We start from the raw sequence: 22,767 nt of genomic DNA on the forward strand, positions 1-22,767 counted from the left end.
ATGTTGTGACGTGTTCCAACAGCGTGTCTCCGTAGTGACAGAGTGCAGGTACCAGACTGACCTGCTTGCAGTCCACACCTGTCTCCCACTGAACATGTGTGGGACATGATGAAGCATCGACCCCGGAGAGGTGCATCATGGGACTGTTGAGACACTGAAGTCAGATGAACTTCAACAGTTAGTGTCCTCAGTTCCCAAACACTGACTGAGGTGATGATGTCACACAGTGACAGGAAACAGGCTCCTGTCACAGCTTTATTACAACATGCTGCAGATTTACAGAGAACAATAAAGTTTATCAGTTTGAACATTAAATATCTGTGCATTCAACTGAATAATATAGGTTGAAAAAAACTGCAAATAATTGTATTCTGTTTTTATTTTTGTTTTACACAGCGCCCAAAATTTTTGGAATTGGGGATTTATATAAGAACCAAAATGAGTAAAAAAGTGTTTAAAAGTGTCATTTTCACAGCGTCTGTGCGGCCTCGTTTCTTCACTGTGTCCACAGAAACAACGATGGTACGGTTTCCTTACACAGAAAAGATCATCCGTTTACTTTCCTGATAATTACATCACAGCAGAAATGTTTCTGATGCTACGTATCCTACAATTCAAAGATGTTGCCTCGTTTTCTTTCAAAGTCATGCAGTCGCAGGTGTCTGGATTTGGTTCAGTTACAAAGCACCTGGGTCAGAGCTGTTTAACAGGCTGTGACGTACAGGCGTAGAGGCAGCTCAGCGCTCAGTCGCACAACCGGCTCCAAACACCATCAGAAACACTCGTTTCTCGTCATTTTCGAAATTCTGAGTTTTATATTTTAGAAAAGAGAACAGGGGCCTGGGAACACTAATAGTTTCCATTCTTTCCTGTTTTTTTCCACACTAATCCAAACCTGGAAACGACTCAATCAAATTCCATTCTTTTCCAAACTGCGTAGGAACCCTGAAAATACTCTGAATCCACCACATGTCCTCTGCAGCCTTCAGCAGGCGGATGAATGAACGTGGACATATGTTTGTGGACGGATGTGTGGTACCTGTGAATTCCCTCTGAGTTGTTCTCCAGCAGGTCGGGATGATTTTCAGCAGGAACTGTCAGGATGTCTCCCTGTGAAACCAGTCTGCACAGAAGCAGAGGACAAACTGGTCAGACTGGGAGTCTGCTCCTGTGTGAGGTCATTTATATTCTGTAGATATCTGTAACATATTTCGCAGACATCGTGCCCTAATCCCTCTGAAAACATCTTCCATTTGTGATACAAGACATGTTCACTGAAATTGTTTAGGTTCCAAGTTTACAAGCCTGCTATATATTTTTTAAAACATTTTCTTACACCTCTTAAAATCCAGAAGGCCTCTGGGTCCCCCATGTAGCTTTGGTGACCCCTAATAAGGGTCGGAGCCCCCAGGTTGGGAACCAATGATTTAGTCACTAATACCATATGCAGTTAGTGAAGCAGTGTGAAACGGGGACACAGTGTGTGACAGAGGCTGACCTTGGCGTACTGAAGTGTGCAGACAGCAGGTTGTCGCAGCAGCTGACGTTGTTATACAGTGGAGACACGACCGGCTGGATGTGAATTTCGGTGGCGAACGCTGGAGAAGCTGAGCGACAGAAACTGTCAGAGTGTCGAGCGCCGGGCACAGCAGAAGCAGGAGACGATTTCCACCTCTGAGACACAAGGAGAGGACACCAGGATGATCAGACACATCAACATTCACTAATCATGATTACACGTTTTCTGTGTCACAGTGACTCAACACTTCCTGCACATCTTTCACATTAAAAGTCTTCTGGTTGTGGCTCAGGGACCCCCCACATTTTCATGGAAAACTAGAATTACAGCCCAGTGGTTGTTTGACTCCGCTCACCACTTTCCATTCATGTCTGTGAAAACATGGACCTTTTGACCTTCATTATTTTACCCTGTTAGACATGCGTGTCAAGTCAAAAATAGCGCATGAATTATTGAGTTACGGCCAAAAACATGACCTGTGACCTTCAAACACTAAATTCTAATCAGTTTATTCTTCAGTGGTCTCAAGTGGACGTTTGTGCCAAATCTGAAGAAATTCCCTTGAGGGAATTGTTCACAAGGATGGGACAGATGTACCAACAAGCAGAAAACACCTCTGGCCGCAGCTATCGCCTGCATGGCATAAAAACTTAAAAACTTTTCCATGACTTTTTTAAGGACCGATAATAAAAAATTCCATGATTATTCACAACGTGTAACACAAACAAACCTGTACAAAACTTAACTCCAAATGTTAATTAAATGATTAAAGGCGTTTGACAGACATGGAGCAGTAGAATCCCAGAGCGGAGGAGTGACAGCTGAGCGTTCAGTCGGCCCGCTGGTTATTTTGTTTGGAAAAAAAAAAAAAAATCTCTGTACCTTCAACCTACCACGCTGTACTTTCAGTGCAGTTAAAACCAAACGCCCTGGGCTGCTCATGTTTATTGCTTAGTTTCAAAAATGCAGCACAATCTAAAAGTGTCAGTGGGCTACAGAAACTTTAGGATTCACAACCCTACATGTTAAATCACACAGTCGTATTATTTTCCTAGACTGGCGTTATTCAAACATGTCACATTCAAACTCTCTTCAAACGTAATTCCATCTAACTGGCACGTGTGGAGGGAGAGACGGACCGCAGGGAGAAAATGAAGAAACGTACGTGATTGTAACAAAGATCACGCATCGACACAAAGCGACACGGAGCAGAGCTGCGTTGCTTCAGAAGCTACAGAAAATAAATGTGCTGTTGTGTTTCGTTACATTGAAGGTTATCCATGGAAGATTAGTGTCACATTAAAATTGAACACAACAAAACTCAATAACTTTTCCAATACTTTCAAGGACTTTACAAATCTCATGACTTTTCCAGGCCTGGAAACTGAGATTATGGAATTCCATGACGGTGGGAGGCCCATCTGTGATGATCAGAGTCATAAAAACACTGATCTGTAAATTGTTGGCTTTTAATGTGACAAGATCTGCAGGAAATACTTCATTTCACTGACAGTAGTAGTAGTTGATCTGTAAAAACAGAAACGTGGAACGACTGAGACGAGCTGGTAACCTGGAAATCCAGATGCCCCGCCCCCAGCAAATTCTAATTTGCTCTGCACGGGGATCTGGCCCCCGACGAGCAGAGCCCGATGAATCCCCTATCGGACCAATCAGATCAGTCTATCTGACAGAGGCGGGCTCTGGGCGGGCGTAACACGATGAGGACAGCGCTGCGCTGTTGGAGTCGAAAAGTAAACAGCCAAGATGGCAGCTGGCGAAGGACCGCGTCCATTCAATTTAGCTTTGGAAGAAACACTAAGCCAACTACACTTATCTTTTTCCTTGAGAGAGGAACAGAAGACTGCCCTAGAAGCCTTCGCTTCCAGGAAGGACGTTTTCAACGTTTTGCCGACGGGATACGGCAAAAGCATAATATATCAGTTAGCCCCACTGGTCGGCAAACACATGGGGCTTAGTGCAGTGAATACGTCACCTTGTTTTTGCTCTGATTGGCCATCGTGCTATCCAACTGCGTGCGGCAGCATTTGAGATGCCTCAGTTAGTGCCGCCCCTTGGGTAGGAAGGGTGTATCGGTGAGGGCCAGACTCAAAATCTTTCTAGATTTGACTCTGGATTTCCAGGCTAACTAGCTGCAGAAGGAGGACAAGATGTTGACCAGAGAAAGTGACGCTGTTGTTGCACTGACAACTTCATACTAACTTCATCATGTGATGCATTTACAGTCTGTTTTATGTCTCAGAGCTGTTTCGACCTGAAATCTATTTACCTGTGGCGGATCAGAAAAAAAAAATGTGCAGGATATTTTTTTTTGTTCTTCCTGTCCTGGTAATCATTTTGTGACTCTCTTAAAAGGGAAATTTCTGTTTATTTCAACCTGTCTCCTATCGTCCTAAATTTGTTTCAAGTGACTAGTGACATAGAAATAATATTTAGCATGTTAAGCGTTAGCCTAGATACAGCCGTAGTGTCAGACCTGTTAAAATATAAGTGAACGGGCAACCTTCAAGTGCAAAGTTAGTCCACTAAACAAGCTTTTTTTCCACAAAGACCGCCTCTGTTGCAATAAACCAAAATTTACCTTTAAGCCCTTTTTTTACACAGAGGTGGCGCTATAGAGCCGCTACGAAGTCTCATTCCAACACTGCCTTCGCATTTTTACACAGAACCAAACAATTGCGGCATCCTGTCGTGTTCATGTGAGCTCCTGGACCTCATTGTTTTTACATTTTGTGGATATTTTCCGCTGCTGTTCTCCTCCTTTGAGTTAGCTGCTAACTGCTGCTGTTCTTATTCTCCTGCAGTGGGTCGCGCACATAACATGTCATCGAAACGTTACACCTGTCCCATCCTGCTAACTTGTTCTCATTCCGTAGTTGTCAGACACTGAAGAAAAAAGGTCAGTACAGTATGCTGCTCGGCATCTTCAGTTCATAATGCTACGATGCAACGTTGTGAGTTTATTGTAAAAAAAAAAAAAGACTGTCTGCATCTAACGAGCTGAAACTGTACATTTCCTGTGAAAAGGGAAGTGTATTTTGAAAAGACACAACTGTAAACAGATACGGAGTCCCAGAACGTCAACAACAGACGCAGGAGGATACCTAGTGCATCATATGTGGACATAACAGTGCACCGACCAAGCAGCGACATGTGACGAGTTGGGAGTGAGAACACGTTGGTCCTGCTGGCTTTAATACCGACGTCGACTCGGTGCTGTTACTACATCTGCTGACGGCTTAAAGGTGAGACAACTCTGTCCCCCCATTCCACGATCACATCTTTTTTTTAAAGAACAGCGAGGCGGCATAACAGCGTGAAATGTAAAAAGGGGTTTAGATTGACCTCACGACCCTCTCGGGGGACCACTGGTGTGTTCAAGGACTGTGTGTTGTGTTGACGCACCTTCATCCTCAGAGTGCAGCTGTTCGCTGGGATCACGTCTCCTCCGGTCATGTTGAACCACAGAGTTGGCGAAATGAAACCGACCTCGTCGTGGTTCTGCAGGTCTGGACTCTGCGTTAAATCCACCACCAGCACGGAGACCAGCCGCTGCCTGCACGCGTCGCCGTGACCCGCAGGAGGCCCCCACAGCTTCACCCACTCCTGGTTGAACAGCCCCAGCCTGAGGAGCAGCTGTTTGCTCACAAACACACAGCTGTCCACGTCCACGCCAGCTCCCTGCTGACCTCTGACCCCGAGCCACCGCTGAGTGTCCACCACTCGAACGTCCACCCTGCACTCCAGCGCCTGCAGGACGCCGGAGAACCCCGAGCCCAGCAGCTTCCTGCTGTCAAGAAGCGACCGCCCCCCTCCCAAGCCATCAGCGTAATGAGCGAAGTCTGACACGCACAGTGTGAGGGGTCTGCAGGGCAAGGGGGCCCCTGGGGGCTCCACTGACTCCCAGCAGTCTGTGAGCACCACAGAGGTGTCAGCTGTGATCCGTCCCTGTGTTACAGGACTGCAGTCCAACACCAGCAGCTCCAACAGCTGCTGCTGCACCTGCAGACACAAAACACTTCATCAGACCAGCTGCTGCATCACAGGGTCCTGCAGGAAGCAGTTAGCATGTTAGCACTTCCTGTTCCCTCGCTTCAAAGTCTGTGGGGTTTTGTTTTTTTTTCTTTATTCTGTTAAATGACTGAAATCAGGTCTGTGGTCAACACAAGCTTAAAGTTCTGATTTTTTTATTCAGAGTATTTCCCTGCTCTCCTTTTCTGTCAGACAGCCTGTTTGAGGCTTCACTTCTCATCTATCCTCTCGTCAAAGGCACCAGACTCCACTGACCACAACTGTCACTGTAGCTCACTGAACCCATCGGCTTTACGACGAGGGAACCAGGCTGACGCTAACGCCAGCAGCGTAACTGCCAAGACTTCTGCTTTTTAATAAAACAAGGAGTGACTGAACGTATTTAACATTAACACCTGAGTGAAGTGATTTAGTTTCTAATGTTTGTTATTAGCTGTTACTCCGAGGTCCACGCACACATACAACACATTACAGTCACAATACATCTGACATTAACAACATTTTTACACGTGAAACAAGCTTCACTTCATTTGTGCGTCCACACTGCAACGTTAAAGACGATTTCATGTAAATCTGTGTTTTTCTTGAAGAGAAAATTATTTTGTTGCATTCTGAAAACTTTATTACCAGTTTGTTGAAATACAAGTTTGGCACTTTTTCACTGAGACATGACTCAGGAGAAAATGGCTTTTTTCCCACTCTATCTTATTTTATTCTCCAATGTGAAGATTTGCTGCTTTTTTTTCTGGTTTATCTGGTTTGAATTAAATACCTTTGTGTGTTCGGTTGGAGCAACTAAACTGTTTAGATCATAATCATGGACTTAGAAAATAAGATGAGCATTTGTCCTTCAAATTACATTATTGTTATCATTATTAATGATCAGTAATGAAAATAATTCTGTTTTTACAGGACAACAAAACATCTGATCTGACAAAAAAGGTTTAATCATATTTATACATATACACACATATATATATATATATATATATATATATACATATACACACATATATATATATATATATATTTAAGGCATGTTTTGTTATCAAACCATGTTTTGACATTTCTAGTTGACAACAGTTCTCATTTAATCATTTTTTTAAACTTTTTTTTTTTTTTTTAATCTTTGATGCTTTTACATTTACAGGTGTGTCACCTAATATAACATAACATAATATAATATAATATAATATAATATAATATAGTATAGTATAGTATAGTATAGTATAACATAACATACACAGATATTTTCCCACAGTGTTACAGTGTGGGCACTTAATCGTTTAAATCAGAAATAAATTAGGATTTAATATTGTTGTGATCTGGTATGCTTTGATAATTCAGATTATTTGAAGTTTTATTATGTAAGTATTATTTTAAGATGCTCCGTTGATGATGTCTTGACGGTATTTACGGTCACCTGTCCCGGGTCCTCTCCCAGCAGCGGGTGTCGGGGCAGCAGCAGCGGGTCTCCGCGCCGGGCCAGCAGCCACTGTTCCGGGCGGCAGAGCTCCAGCAGCCCTCCGGTGAACTGCTCGGCTCCAGCCCAGCGGAAGCTCTGCCGACTGCGGGCTCCCAGCACCAGTCTGTCCAGGGGGACCGGCTCCAGAGCCCGGACGGTTCCCGTGCTGCCCATCCGCTGGAGTCCGTGGAGCCGCAGGAAGAGGCGGCTGGTGAAGAGCCGGACCCGGTGCTCGGACTCGGCTCTGGGGGAGTTTCCCGCTCCGCAGCTCGTAGTCTCCTCCTCGGTGGTCGGCTGAACGCGCAGTAAAATGCCCGGCCTCCCGGAGCCCCGAGGCCGCTGCGGGGTGAAGAGGACGGTCGGTGGGTCGGTGTCATCCTGGAAAACTGAGCTAAGGTGAGATTTCAGTATGAGAACATCCAGGGGACTCAGGTGAGCCGGGAAACTCTCCAAACAACACAACTCCACCTGCACCGCCATCTTACACCGTCGCCATCACTGCTGCTTCTTCTTCTTCGTGGCTGTCGGCACGTCATTACCGCCACCTGCAGGACGACCCGGGGAACCACATACTACTTAAAATAAAAACCAAAATAAAAATGATAGATATTTTACTTTTTATTATTATTATAAAATAATAATAAAAAAAATAAAAAAATATTCTGGTTACTGTTGTTGTTTTATTATTATTGTTCTAAAATAAAACTAAAATAACAATAATCTTTATTATTGTTATACATTAATAGTAATAATAATTGCAATTGTGATTAAAATGCAACCAACACTGCTCATATATAATATAATCAATAGCTCATAACTCATATGTGATATATCAGTATGTGATAAACTGTGCAATGCCTTTACTTCCAGTGTTTTCCAGCCTGTGTCTTTATCATATTTTCCTTTCTTACACTTCACTTATTATATTGTTCAGTGTTACTATATTGCTTTGTGTGTTTTGTTTGTTTGTTTTTTTGTTTTTCTTTTACTGATGCTTCCTGTTAGCAGAGTCCCCTTTACAATTTTCCCTGCTGTGGGACCAACAAAGGATGATCTTTATCCTAATAATGATGAAAATGGTTCACACTTTAGTTTACAGTCACTGGTCGAGACCAGAGTGTAATATTGTTTTAATGTTACTGCACAGGGCTGATGGTGTGGCTGTGTGAGTGCCACACAACCGTTTATAAAGATAAAAAAACCTTGTGAAGAACTTGCATTAATCCTGCTGATATTAGGCCAGTACATCAGAGTCTTGCAGACATCCAGTCGTGGAAGAAATACAAAGTTTTATTTAGGTAAAAGTATTTATACTACTGTGTAAAAATCCTCTGTTGCAAGTAAAAGTCTTACTTGAGGAAAAGTCAGTGATGGACTGTACTTCAGTCCAAATCTGAGGTACTTGCACTTTACTTGAGTGTTTTCTTCTTGTGCCGCTTTCTACTTCTATTCCACCACATCTCACAGGTCAATATTGTAAATTTTACTTTAATACAATTATATGTCAACTTTACAAGCGTATAGTTTTCGCAGACTAAACCTTGGCTCATGTGCAAGTACAGCTGAAATGGTTCATCGAACAATCGATCTTGAGATAACTATTTGGCGCCATTTCGTGTGTAAAAACATTTTCATGCTTCCAGCTTCACAAATATGGAGATTTTCTGCTCTTCCTTTTTATAATTACAATAATTTTAAAGTATTTGTAATAATGTTTAGTTTTGGACAGTGGGTTGGACAAAATAAATATGGTGAAGGTCAAACTGAGTGTACTCCTGATGTATAAATAACAACTACTGATGCATTACTCTGTTCATCACTTTAATGTTGCAGCTGATGTAAGGCTTATGTACCGCCGGGTGTAACAAAACAACATAATTGTTAAACTATTAATGATCAAATGAAAATGGAAATCCTTAAGTGAGATACAAGTATTTAAAACATTTCACATTTCCACATGCCGAAAGCAGGCTGCAGGACGTTAAGGCCCAATGACTAGCTGCCAGCTTACTGCTTCAGGTAGTACTCGCTGTGACTCGCTGGGCGCCCTGTGAAACGGCACAGCTTGACTTCACTTGCGCCGTTGAACCTCAACATGCTGAACATTACTTAAGAGCTCTACCTCCCCCCTCATCCCTCTCCTAATTCTGCCCTAAAACTACGAGCGACACAGAAACAGGCTACATGTTATTTTTGATGGAAGCTGGTGACATGACACACACAAGCCCCTGACAACATAAGTATTTTAAACCAGCTCAGTCATTACAGTGTCAGCAGTGTGTGCAGATGAGCAGTGTTGGGCTTCCCCCTCTTCCCCACCCCGACTGCTGCAAGCACCTAGAGCTCCCTGCTCAATTGCTGGCAGAGGTCTGCTAGACTTTTACCCGCACACACCGCCCACGCTGCAATGACACAGAGCTGGTTGAAAATTTTCTCCCTTTAGCTGACCATATCACTATTTTCCAAACTGCTGTAGCAATTCCCTGGGGGAGTTAATTGCAGGGTCTGCAGGGTACATCCATGGGTGGACTAGCTAGCTAGCAGCAGTTTCTTCCCTATCCAATTAGCAAACCTCCCAGGGAGAGTGAATCAGAGGGAAGGTGGGGTACATCCATGAGTGGGTTAGCTAGCTGGCAGCAGTCTTTATTCACTATCGGATCATTAAACTTTCCAGCTTTGTAGTCTCTGATTTGCGGGAAGCGTGGCAGAGACACTGTGGGATATATCCATGAGTGTGCTAGCTAGCAGTAGTCTCTTTCAATGGCGCTGGCTAGCAGTAGGCTGGCAGCCAAACACTGGGCCTTGCAACTGGCAGCCCGCTTTTGTCATGTGGAAGTGGACGTGGTTTCATCTAAAGTGGGTTGGAAAAACGCTGGGTCGCTGGGTGAACTGGAAACCAGTGAGGAAAGAATGACAAGATGCCCATCCACATTACCAAGACTTTACTTCACAGCTCAGTGCCCATCGACCCCGTACAAACACAACATGGGCTCCAACAGCCAGCAAACCTTTGCACTGTCAGCAGAATCCAAGCAGGTATAACTTCCTCTCATGGTTAACCCTGTTTTTCTCATGCGTAAAAAACAGGCATAGTGCCAACACATCGGAACAGAAGGTTAAAGACTTGAAATTTACACTTTGCTTGGCAAGATAAAAAATAAAGATGTCTTTATGGGAAATGATTCTATTATATACAATTCAGAGCATAAAGAAAATAATAACACCCAGAAAATAGAATGATTAAAGCATGCCCATTGTCACACCATGAGGAGGAGGCGAGCGGCCGAGCAATTTATTTTGTGTTCACATCCAACTCTTCTCTTTATCCAAGAGCATAATGAGTACAGGTATAGTTAGGACTCTATTATCACATTAACATTATTCCGGCATTCAAACCAGTCCAATTTGGTCTTTTTTTTAGGCCTGTTTATCCCAATAGGAAGGGAAGAACTATATCAAATAATTTAAAGGTACAGATTTTTGTACATGTTGTTTTCCTTCTACAGATTCAATGTATTTGTGATATACTTTACCATGCAATGTGAACCAAGCAGGGTACTGTCAATAGAAGAGTAGAATAGCTGTGGACAAGCTGGGAGTACTGTGTAAGGTGAGAGTCTCTGAAACTGGACTTGTTGGAGACCATGATCCTCAGCTCCAGAAACCAGTTAAATCAGGGATTGACCAGGGAGCAGCAGACGCATCCATAGCACCATGGCAGCAACGCTCCTGTACGACAGTCAGTCAAGATTACTGGAAGCCCATGAAGATAGTTCAGTAAGCTGTCCTTGGAAAAAATAAGAGGTCTGTGTACATTAGATGAACTGAAGGAGGTGATTGTAACATCACAGTCTATTATGGAATCAGGTGAGAACCTTTGAGGCGTAGCTTGTCCGAAGACTGATTATACACAAACATGTCTCAGCTGTGAGTCTCTTTGTATTATCTAGCGGGCACCACCTTCTCCCTGGCATTCGGTTTCCCCTTAGCTGCTCCGGCTGGTTTTGGCCTGGTCCTGGCGGGCGTGGTGCCAGAGGAGGTCTGGGCGGTGGCTTCCTGCGAGGCGCTGCGCCGCATGGTTGTTGTAGTCCTGGGCGGTAGCATGGGGACAGTTGGGGCTCGAACCGAGAGGGGCTGCCTGGACGGACATACTCTTTGAGGGGAGGGGCTGTCAGTCCTGCAGTGGGTGGAGCTAAGGCTGCGTCGGGTTCCAAACAGGACTCGCAGGGGCATTCGAGGGCTGCCGGACGGGCCAGCAGATGGACGGGGACACGAGGAGGAGGACCTGGGTGAGACAGGTTTGGATTTCCTTTGAGTGCCGAGAGTGCTTAGTCCAATCTTCTGACTCCTGTAGAAAGAAAAGTAAACTGAAGGTATTATTTCTTTAAATTCTTCAAAAATGTTTGATCAAACAGCTACAAAATCAACATTTGTGTACACTAAAAAGGAGAAACAGAATCATACCCATTAGTGAAGGATGATGCTCCTTTGGTAGTGCTGGATTCTGGCAAGGACAGAGGAGAAGGAGCAGAGGCAGCAAGCCCCCCTGATGGCCTCTTTACGGGGGTCACAGGCCTGGGGATCCTGCTCCTGCACTCCTTGGAGCCTTGCTCTTCAGTCGGTTTGAGACGGGAGCTCCTCTTAGACTCATCCGAGGTATGTGTGTCCTCCTCTGAGCCGGTGGTGGACAGAGTTTCAGAAGCCCTCCGACGCTCATCATCCCCAGAGGACAAGGATGATGACGTCCCAGATAACATTCTTCTCCTCATCCAGCGGCCCTGTTGCTTCTGAACTAGCATGCGTGCCAAGTCCAGCTGCCTGGCTCGCTGCTGAAGCCGAGCCCGAGCTGAGAGGGAGGAGGACTGCTCTGAGCCCGAGTCCTCTTCAGAGATGAGTACTGGGATTCGGCTTCGGATTCTGGGCTTTGTGGCAGCCCGTAGTTCTGATCCCTTTGTCTGAAGCTTGGCAGGTTCTTCACTGGATAATGGCTGTTTCATAGGCTCCTGTGACAGATCTGTACTTTCATGAACTGGTGACATGGCTTCTGGGACAGGCTCCAAAGACTGGGCCAGGACAGGTGATGGCCCATTCTCAGTTTTTGGCTGTTTGTCAACTGGTGTAGTTTGTTCTTGCACCGCATCCTCTGGAGACTCTTCTGTCACTGGCGCCCCTTCCTGATCACGGGTGTCGTCCTCTACAGCTGATGCCTTCACGATGGCCAAGACTTCCCGATCACTCTCCTTGGCAGAGTGACCGTTGGAAGACATGACATTGAGGTGTGATGTCTCTGCAATATGTATGAAAGTGCGCTCAACTTTGGTGAAGGGCGGTGATGCAGGAGCGATGGGAGTGGAAGGCCTCAGGTCTGACCTGAGAGCCGGGGACAAACGGCCAGTCTCAGAGGGTTCGGGCTGAATCGCCTCCCCAACCAGGAGGCGGTCGGTGCGGGAGTTGAGAGCAGATGGTGTGGCCAACTCACCCTCTAGAACATGATCACCACCAGAGGGAGACTTACGAGTGTCTCCAGGTGAGAAGAGGACGAGGGTTTTGGAAGCATCCTCCAAGTCAGGGTCTGCATCAGCAGCTGAGGCGTGCTCCCTTTGACCCCTCTGGTCCTCGGCCATGAGTGTTGAAGGTGCAGCATCTTGGCTACGTTCAGTGCTCTTCTGACTGGCCTCGCTGTTGGACTCACTTTTTGTGACATCATCATCCTTTGGCCCTGGACATTCTTGGACTTCTTCGTCTGGCGTGGCAAAGCTCCGGCGCTGAGGCAAGGTACCGGTGAGCATGACGGTGAGGAAGTCGGCCCTCTTGGCCTGGAGCTGAGGAAGGATGTGGAAATGCTCCTTCTCGTCGCTCTGGCCTTTTGTCCGATAGTCTGGCGAGGGTGGCGACTGGTTGATCTGCTCCGTGGGTGACAAAACCTGGAAACAATACAATAACACTCTTTATTACCGATGAATCCACCCAAAACAAGACAGCATGGAACTCTGAACATCTTGAAAGAAGTTTATGATAAGACTTTTGAACTCAGACATATCACAATTAACAGCAAGCACTCAGCAGCAGCTTATAGACTATTGACATGTATGACCAGTGAAACTGTGTGTGGAATTAAAAAAAGGTGTCAATTTTTCTTAAGGATAAACAATCACACACACAATGGACAAAAAATCCCCAGCTACAATAAGATGCTAAAATCAAAACCACTGTTCAGTTCAAATACAGTTTCATCAGAGATTAATATTTTAATGACCTCGACATTTAGTACTATGGAATATTTGTTGTCTCCCGTCTTTTACTTTAAACCATACATAGATTTTGTTGGTTAAAAATACACTTGACTTAAAGATACACAATGTTATATGTTCACAGTTGAGTTTTCGAAACATTAACACTGAGCTAAGACGTTATTATCGTGACAAAATCAGGGAATGAATCTTCAGACTAAAGGCAGTAGCCTGAGCACATGGCCTACGCCACTGTGAACATTTGTACTTGTGCAGTGGTGTGTCTGTGTCACTCTGCAGTTACACCTCCACAACACTAGTCGGCAGTGGGGTTTCTGTGAAGTGATATAGAGTTGAGCTGATTCAAAACACACACATTAAACACACATTAAACATGGCTTAATAGAGAAAGTTTCAAGCATAAATCAGCTTCACTATAACTCGCAGCATTCACAGATAAAACAACTGTCTTATACTAAACATGTTTTCCGAACAAATACAACATGCTAACGTTATTAGCACAAGCCTGTGGCATTTTACATTGTATAAATTAGCCTAGCAGCTAGCAGAGATTTCCTCTGCTCATATTTCAGCCAGGATAAATCACACACAGTGTGTGGAGGCTTTATTGTCTTCACAATTTATTGTTTCTTATCTGTGAAATTAAAGTAAATCAAAGCTTTGTTTCCACTGAGGGAAATGGTTTCAGCTTACAGAGACAGACAGGAGGTCTGCGTCACTGTGACGTGGAGTTACATTTCTGGGGAGCTGCACGTCAGGCTCCAGCGATGCAGAGCCTATGTTGTAAGTACAGCGTTGATTTGACGCAGAAGTATAAATCCCACTTAAGGCCCGAACATACTCGGGCAGAACATACGCGGAACGGACTCCGCGGAGGTCCGCGCGGACTCAAAGCGGACGTCCGCAAGGCCTGTGCACCCAATGCTCAGATTTTATGACCGCGCGGACTCCGCTCCGCGCACCAGTGACTGCTTGGCATGTATTTTTCACATCGCGGGGATTTTTCACGGACATTTTTACAGGAAATTACAACGCAGAAGTGCGCTTGACTATGGAAGCCCGAATGACTGCAGACATTCCTCGCGGAGTCCGTTCCGCTTATAGTACGCCCGAGTATGTTCGGGCCATTAAACAATAAAAACTCACAGTGGCGATGTAGGTGATTATCAAAATCAAATAACAAAAACAGCTGGGAAGCTTTTTAATTTTTAATCACCAGAGGTTCATAAAGTTAATTTGATGTCATCTTATTCACGTTCAGTACTTTTTTCTCATTAATGCACTGTGAGTGAAAAGAGGCTTGCTGAACCTGAGTCGCTAGGTAGCATGCTAGCTTGCTCTCTAGTTAGCTGCCTTGCTTGCTAGGTAATGATTGAGTGAAGGATAATATGTCCGCTCTGAGCCCCCAAGAACAGCCCTGGGCTTTGAGGTAAATTTTCATAATGGTCAAACAGTTCAATTACAGCTTCGCAGTCTGTCACGTGATGCCGTGGGGCCTAAAAATATGTTTTCTCATAAATGTAAATTGGGAAAGAGACATCTGTAAATCAGTGGATACATTTCTCTGAGTGTCACAACCCACAAGATATGACTCATTTCAGTATCAGAATTTGATCCATTTAGTTCGCTAACATTTGGAAAGTCCAGAAGAGCCGTACGATTAAATCATTTTATCTCCATTCACGTTAGCGGAGAGCTAAATGGGGAGTTAGCCACTCGACCCTAGGGGTGTGTCCAGTGCGCCTGCTCCATGGGCCCAATAATGCGGAAGGTAGTTTTATACCTAGGAAGTCAAACTTATTTGGCACCACGTCAGGAACAACTCAACATACAAACTACAGAACAGGAGGAAAACCACCGCCAAGATTCAACAACTGAAGCATCAAAGTGTAACAATGCCTGCACCACTGAGCAGCTTTCACAGGAATACACGTGGCCCCGCCTCCAACACTTTATCCAATTGTCTTTATACACCCATGGTCGGCATGGGGGCTGGAGCCTATCCCAGCTGACATTGGGCGAGAGGCGGGGTACACCCTGGACAGGTCACCAGACTATCACAGGACTGACTCTTTGGACTGTGGGAGGAAGCTGGAGCACCTGGAGAAAACCCACGCTGACATGGGGAGAACATGCAAAATCTGCACAGAAGGAATAATTGAATAATTAGAAAAAAATAGCCAAGGAATTTAAATTTCAAAATTGTGAGAAAATTATCCGCATTCTCTGCTCTGACACGCTGTAGGCGTGTCCGCTAAAAGAGCTGAAATGGTTGAGGCGCTGCCAACTCTGGTAAGGAGCTAACTCAAAGCAAACACCCCTCCCCTTCCAAGCCAAAGAACGAGCCGCCACGCAGTTACAGACTCCCCTCAGCAGCTAACCCAGCAGCACAGTAACAAACACGACCCCTGAGCAGAAGAACAAGCAGCTGCACAGTGACAGACTCTCGTTAGCAGCTGAGGCTCTGATCACACAGTGTTCTGCAGGTTACAAAATGCAAGGCGCACCACGCTGCCTTTTTTAAAAATGAATGCCACTAGTATAAAAACACTTGCTGTGTCTTTATATTGTTGCCAGGCAACAACCCCATCACCCCCTTACCCTAACCTTCCTGTGTAATCAATCTACGGTTTATTTATCTTATGTATCCTGCAGTAATCAGTGTGTAGTTGCTGCCATGTTGAGGCAGANGTATAGCTCTGGGTATCCAGCAACCACTACCACCAGTTTCTCCTCCATTGTTTACCAACTGTACACTTGTTGTTGTGACCACCACAGAAGCCCCGCCTCTCAAATCATCCCACTGGACAATGGGAGAAAAGCAGAGATGACATTGGGTGTTTTTCCGCAAATTTTTTCAACTTGAGGAGCACTTCAGCAGAAATGCCAGGCGCCTACAGCGCAGAAACACGAGGCACGTAGCAACGCAAAACAACAAGCAAAAAGCTTCATTCTCATTAAAAACAATTACAAAAAGCCGCCTCCAGCTGCTAAAATGCTCTCTGTTTGATTGGGGCCTCAGCTAGCAGCACACACACCCTCTGAACTGAAGCAAGAATGGTGCTCCAGACTCTCATTAGCAGCTAACTCAGTAGCACACACTCTTCAAACCAGGGAACAAGAGCCTCTCGTTCAGCCGCTAACGTTAGCACAAAGCACACACCCACAGCAGTGAGCAGTAACTGCCCGCAGGCCGGGTCGGCCAGAAAGACTGAAAGGTTCGTTAGTGACGGCTGTTTATCTTGTGTCTATATGACTGTATTCATGTATTTTTTAGGCTGACAGAGCTCAGAGAGCTCGTGGGATGTAGTGAACTCACCGCTGACACACAGTGGGCGAATGATGCTATGAGCTCCAACATCAGTTGTAATGTAGTCTTTATATAGCCTAGAAGGGGAGGGGTTATGTTAAGGATGGCTCCAGTCAGTCAAAACCTGGACAGAGAAATGGTCTAACTCCACACTTCAGTCTTTTCATGTTTTCAACAAGTGTTTTCTGACAGGTGTCGTGTGTTTGGAAAGAAATCCCTGTCTTGCGTTATGCGGACTTTAAATCTTGGTGATTTTGATATTTATGACAAAGAAAGAGAAAAAAGGAAGCTAACGTGTGTAGCACCCGTCAGTGCTTTCGCTAACGGTCCCTCTCCCAGTAAGAAAGGACAACAGGAAGTGATGTATTTGCCCCCAAAACCATTTTAATGTCATTTTGGTTGTACACAAGCTTTTCAAGATTGTCTAGATTACATACATTGATATAAAAGGCACAAAAAAATGCATTGCAGAGTTTATCCTTAGACAGCACGCAGTCTGATATCAGGTGATTTTCAAGTGTTTCCCTTCATAAAGATTTAACATACAGCCTGTACATACATACTAAACCCCGCTAATTATCATGCTATTAGAGATTAACTGCAAACCTAATGACTTTCTACATTTCTGTATATATGTACACAGTTATCGTTTGAATTTACAAAAAGTTTAAAATACATGCTTTACCTGTAAATTATACAAGCAGTACTGTACAATCATATAGTGATAGAAAAAAAACGCTTACATGTATTTTACAGGTGAAAGACACTCACGGATCATCACACTGAACTAACACTGTGAGCTCTTCAGTCCTCTTTACCTCCACGACACAGACTCTGCTGTTATTGCAAAAATCGTGAAGGAACATTAAGACATTTTATTAAATACCAACTGTACTGAGCAAGGTTTCAGTCCAGGGTGTATTTAGCTCAGCTTAGCACAAAGACTGGAAGTTCCTTGGATCAAATTGATCGATCAAATTATCGTCATGGTTGACAATTGGGGGTCACTCCCTACACTATAAGAAATGAAGGTACTAACTAGAACCATAGAGAGATCTTTGGCTTGTCTCAGCCCGTTCTCATTCTGAAGTTGTCAAATACTGCCGCTTTGTCAGTGATTTCAGCGTCAGACACAAACATCAACAGCCACCTGTCGCGGTCATATGATATGCTGCCGGTCAGCCGGACGGCACCTGCCACGGCATTATGATGTGCAGACAGGTGGTGTCAGTTTATATTGTGGGCGGACGGCACCTGTCGTGGGGTATCACCCCTGGACTGCATCAGTTTGAAACACTGCCGTTAATGACATAATACAAGGAGTTTAAAGTCCCTATGGGGCGGTTTGGAGGGAGGTAGATGGGTCCAACATGCAGGAGCCCGGTGTTCACTTCCAATGTCGAGCCAAACCACAATGTTTTTTCTAAACCTAACCATGTGCTTTTGTTGACATCCCGCTGTTGGTTGCAGCGTCTCAGAACCACAACACAGACACAGAAGGATACCTGGCGCGTAATATGTAGACGTTAAAGTGCACTGACAGAGCGGTGATATGTGACGACGGGATGAGTACGTGTTGCTTGAACCCTTTTTGGTTCGGGGTAGAATCTTTTATAAATGTGTCACTTGAAACCCTTTCAAAGAACCCAACTTAAATGTTATATCTAGAACCATCTGTGAATGGCTTCACCCAGAACCCTCTGTGGGGTTTTATCCAGAACCTTTCCACCCTCTAAGGTTGCCAACAAGAACCCACCCAGGGGGTTTAAGACATAGTAATTGACTACATCACCCATAAATCTCTCTCCTACTAGTCATGCTTTTAGTTTAACAGGTGAGTCTGGGACCAAGGGAACCACCTTCATGAGGCTCCTTTTTAGGAGTTGGAAATTTCATGAAATCGCTACAACTACAGCTTTTAATATTTCAATGATGCAGTCAGGTTGGGATCCAAAACTCGGTTCCAGATTAGAGCTGAATACCGAACGCCAAGGGTGATGGCAGAACACATGTAGAATGAATTGATTTAGGGGGTTCCAGACACATCTGCATTTGAATATTTGAGGGTGAGGACCCACACTTAAAGAACTCTTTATTCCAAAAAGGGTTCTTCGCATGAAAAGGTTTCTTGATAGAACAAGGAACCTTTGAAAGAACCGTCTTCAAAAAAGGGTTCTTCAGAATCAAATGGTTTTTGGGTTGAACCTCATTTCTTCAAGAGGAACCATATTTCTAAGAGTGTACTAAAGCCCTGGGGCCGGTTGCACAAAATACCTTAAGTTTTCTCCTTAAGTATGACACTTGAGGCTTGGTTTCCCTTTAGCTAAAGGACCTACATGAAGACGTTGCATAAAAACCCTTAAAATGTTTCCTTAGTTAAGGAAAAATATTAAGGCATTTACTGCACTGAAAGAGATTTTACAGTGGTGAAATTCTACAGTTTCCATGTTTGTTTCACGCTTGTGACATCTAAGGTCTTTTGTTCTATTGTTGAACTAACTCCTTAAACACAAGCCCAGGATAAGGAGAAAACCTTGAATACTTAAGTGAACATATTAAGGAAACCTTAAGGAGAAGACTTAAGGGCTTTAAGAAAAATCTTAACATAAGCTGTTTTGTGCAACAAGTCCCTGAACTCTGCCATCAACTAAACAGTCTGACATCAGGATGACTGGCTTCTTAACAACAAGACTGTGAAGGTCATAGCTAGGCTAACAGTTTCGCCCTGCTTCCAGTCTTTATGCTAAGCTAAGCTAAGCTAACAGTTTCGCCCTGCTTCCAGTCTTTATGCTAAGCTTGGCGAAACACATCCTAAACCTTCGTCTATACTGGACACACAGAGATGTTCTTCATCTTCTGAACGACTAATTTCAGTCTAATTACTCTTTAAATATCTGAATGTTCCTTTCAGAATCAAACACTGGTGACACACGAGGTTCACTGATTAACATACCGGTGAATGTGACGTACAGTCGAAACAAAACTAACACGGAGACCAGTGTTAAAGACACAATGCAGTTTTGTTCTCTCTACAGACACGTAATCTGTACAATATCACCCTGTTATTCCATAAAGATCAGCACTAACATATCAAATATGCAATAAAAATGGATGTTTGGAAGAAGCGTAAAACAGTTTTGTTTTTATTTTTTTACATAGATGTGACTGCAGTGGGAGATTTATGAGGTATAAATGTTTTGTGGCAGACTCAGGAAAAAGTATGTGGGACCTGACAGTTTAAACGGTTTCTCTTAAATCCGCACTCAGAGGAAAGTCTCAGGACATAAAGGCTTTAAAGTCGCAGAGTTGTCGATGTGATAGAAATGACATTTTTACTATTAATCAAAACCTTCAAAATGTTGTTTTTTTCAGGAGTTAATTTATAATTTGACCACTGAGCAGAACTGTTTACCACATTTGAATATTAGGAACTTGTCATCAACAGAACTGAGGTTATTTTTGTTTGGTTTTATAGTTACAATTTTATATTTTCCTGCAATCAGTTGAAACCAAATAAACATATATTTAATTTTCAGTTTGAACATGACGAGCAGCAGTTCAAATACACTTAATTTCATGTGTTCTTTCAGTCAAAAACGCCTGTTAGTAAAAACACTAGAGCGCCACATTTTGGCGTTCTGGCAATGCATTCACAAACTGAAACTTTGCCCTTCATTAAATGAACAGTCAAATTCTTTTATACAAGTGTTTTGCTCACAGCGCTGTGTTGTGCAGCAGTCCGACCTTCGCTCTCGCTCCCAACTCTCATCGAATACCGCTGTTCTGAAGGTGAAAAACCGACGCACAGAGGCACCACTCACAGCGGTATGACCCTCACCAGACTGAGGTTGTTTCTGATGCAGCAGGCAAAGACCTAACTCGTCAACTACCGCTGCTTTGTCAGTGGACCTCGGTGTCAGACGCCGGTGCATGGAGGCACCATCCATGGCGGTATGATACGTACCGGACGGTGGTTGTTTCTGACACAGCAGGCAAAAACCCTGCTCGTCAAATACCACCGTTGTGGGTCAAATCAAACAAACAAACTCTGGATTTTCACCCGTGAGCCCGTCATTTCCTGTGTGAGACCAAAAGTGAGCAGAGTTATTTTGATGAGAACAAAGTGCAGTGTGCTGCTAGTGTGTGTAACATGCAACGCTAGTGACGTATGTCACATGACGTCAGTAACCACCGTACTTAATTTAAGCCAAACTACGATGGTTTTTTCAAACCTAATCATGTGCTTTAGTTGACAACACTTTAGGATATAAACCTGAAAATGAAGTTTTTTTATAGGCATTTTAAGTTTATTTTGAAAAAGACTGTGTGCATTTAACAAGTGGAAACTGTTTACTTCCTGTGGAAATGGAAGTTTATTTTGAAAAGACACAATGCGTGTAATGACCTTAATTTTACACGCCGTCACATTTTAACATGTAGGTCCACAGTTTTATTTAACTAGTTGGGATGAGAATGTTTCGGTCAGACAGCTTTTACAAACACGTTTAGTTTGGAGTGCACTGCCAGCGTTACAGGTATTTTCTATTTGCCGTTTACAGATTTGAAGGATTTTTGTTGGTTTGGTTTTAATTCCTGTTGAAAATAAGGTGTAAGTGAACAAAGTTAAACCTGTTTATGATCCCTTGACCTGCAAAACTGCTTTACATCCGGTTATGAACCAAACAGTTTCAGTAAAAACCTTTTAAATACTAACAGAAGCATGACTGCTTTTACTGACCAACATAAATGTTGACATCTACATTGTAGAAATAAAGATGTGATGATAAGAAGGACTCCAGCTGCTCCGGACTCCACAGCTCTGATCCGTGAGTATCCCCTTGAATATCGGTGTGAATTATTTACAAAAGAATCACAGACGTTTTTCAGTCAGAGGTGTATATTCACTGTGTTTTCGTTGTAATTACAGTACAGTGTTGTTTTTAGTCATTTTACAGTCAGAGGTGCGTGTCGTACAAACAGTAGATCTCATGCAAAGAGTGGCGACAGTCGGTAAACAGTCTCTTGGTAGGACGGACCATCATTAATGCTGCAGACCTTTTTTTTTTTTTTTGTATTTCTTAAAGTGTCGTCAGCACACTCAAAGCTTTCTACGCCCTGTCTCTAACTGAATGTGGCACTGCGTTCATGGTGACACAGGACAAAACATTGACATGTATCAGTGACAATCTTGTACGGTAGGTGAATCATTTTGCAGGCGTGCAAAATAAAGTTCAGAGTTAGCAGCTAGTCCACTTCATACATTCTCTAAGTGGTTGTACTGTAATGCTATGCTAAATATAAAATGGACAGGACGTCCTGAACTCAGCATGAAGCAGCATGAAAACAAACTGAGGTGGTCTTCTCATCAGACCGGAGCTGTGATGAGCCTCAGCACTGAGGGACACATCCAGGCTGAGCTAATGGTAATGCCTCAAGCTCAATGGAACAGCAAGTGGTGCATATTTACTTAATGTAGCCCTTGAACACATTTAGAAAGCAACCGTTTCACCGCATAGCATGGCCGTTCTAGCAAGTCTCTCGCAGTGTAACCCAAAGTGTTTCATTCAGGAGACACAGCTCTGACTTTGAAGAACGTCGTTGGAATGACATTCAAAGCAGCAAACCGTAGAGCGCTGCTTTGGTGCGACGTTAGCAGCGGCCGAATATTAAACAGGGTTTCACAGCTCAACACTTACAACCATCACAATGGCTCTTTGTTCTGATAGTAACATGGCGGAGACCAAACTAAAGCTACCTTACAAATGTTTGCACATCTTCTACTGAAAGCGTCCATCTCTCAGGACGCAACAAGCACCGACTCCTTTAAGGACAAAACGTCTCATTCGTGTGTGGAGAACATCAACATGTGAGGAAACAGCCTTAGGGCTCATTTATGCTCAACATCAGGAACAGAGCCTTCGTTCTGTACTCGCCGTTCATTTCTTGCACACTTTCTGAAAGCTCGCGGATATGAACCAAACAGAGCAGCATCGCCAGAGATCATGGAGGCAGTGTAGCGTAGTTTAAGAAAGATGCAACTGTAGGAAACAACAAAGACATTTCACAAAATGGTGGAACAAAATGAATTGCTGATACAGTGAAAAGAATTCTCCGTCTACATGTTGCGATGTATTTTATGACATCACCACCTCCACCGTCTACAACGCTGCCT

General features: G+C 43.9%; 2 protein-coding genes across 3 annotated transcripts in view; both read right to left on the reverse strand.

The window, feature by feature from the left end:
• pex6 (peroxisomal biogenesis factor 6) overlaps nucleotides 1-7,573 on the reverse strand; it is a 19,792-nt gene extending 12,219 nt beyond the window's left edge. Inside the window, 4 exon segments of the mRNA XM_050043837.1 lie at nucleotides 1,040-1,123; nucleotides 1,499-1,674; nucleotides 4,943-5,539; nucleotides 6,993-7,573. Of these exon segments, the coding sequence (XP_049899794.1) occupies nucleotides 1,040-1,123; nucleotides 1,499-1,674; nucleotides 4,943-5,539; nucleotides 6,993-7,514 (1,379 nt within the window). The 5' untranslated portion in view covers nucleotides 7,515-7,573.
• A 1,271-nt stretch (nucleotides 7,574-8,844) lies between these two features.
• ttbk1a (tau tubulin kinase 1a) overlaps nucleotides 8,845-22,767 on the reverse strand; it is a 79,921-nt gene continuing 65,998 nt past the window's right edge. For both annotated transcript variants that reach the window (XM_050043686.1, XM_050043685.1), the window contains exons 15-16: nucleotides 11,499-12,958; nucleotides 8,845-11,382 (exon numbers count right to left, since the gene is read on the reverse strand). In XM_050043686.1, coding sequence (XP_049899643.1) covers nucleotides 10,977-11,382; nucleotides 11,499-12,958 — 1,866 coding nt within the window. In that variant the 3' untranslated portion in view covers nucleotides 8,845-10,976. The remainder of the gene's footprint in view (nucleotides 11,383-11,498; nucleotides 12,959-22,767) is intronic.

The sequence above is a fragment of the Epinephelus moara genome, chromosome 5 (genome assembly GCF_006386435.1).
Source record: "Epinephelus moara isolate mb chromosome 5, YSFRI_EMoa_1.0, whole genome shotgun sequence".
In the NCBI taxonomy this organism is placed as follows: domain Eukaryota; kingdom Metazoa; phylum Chordata; class Actinopteri; order Perciformes; family Serranidae; genus Epinephelus; species Epinephelus moara.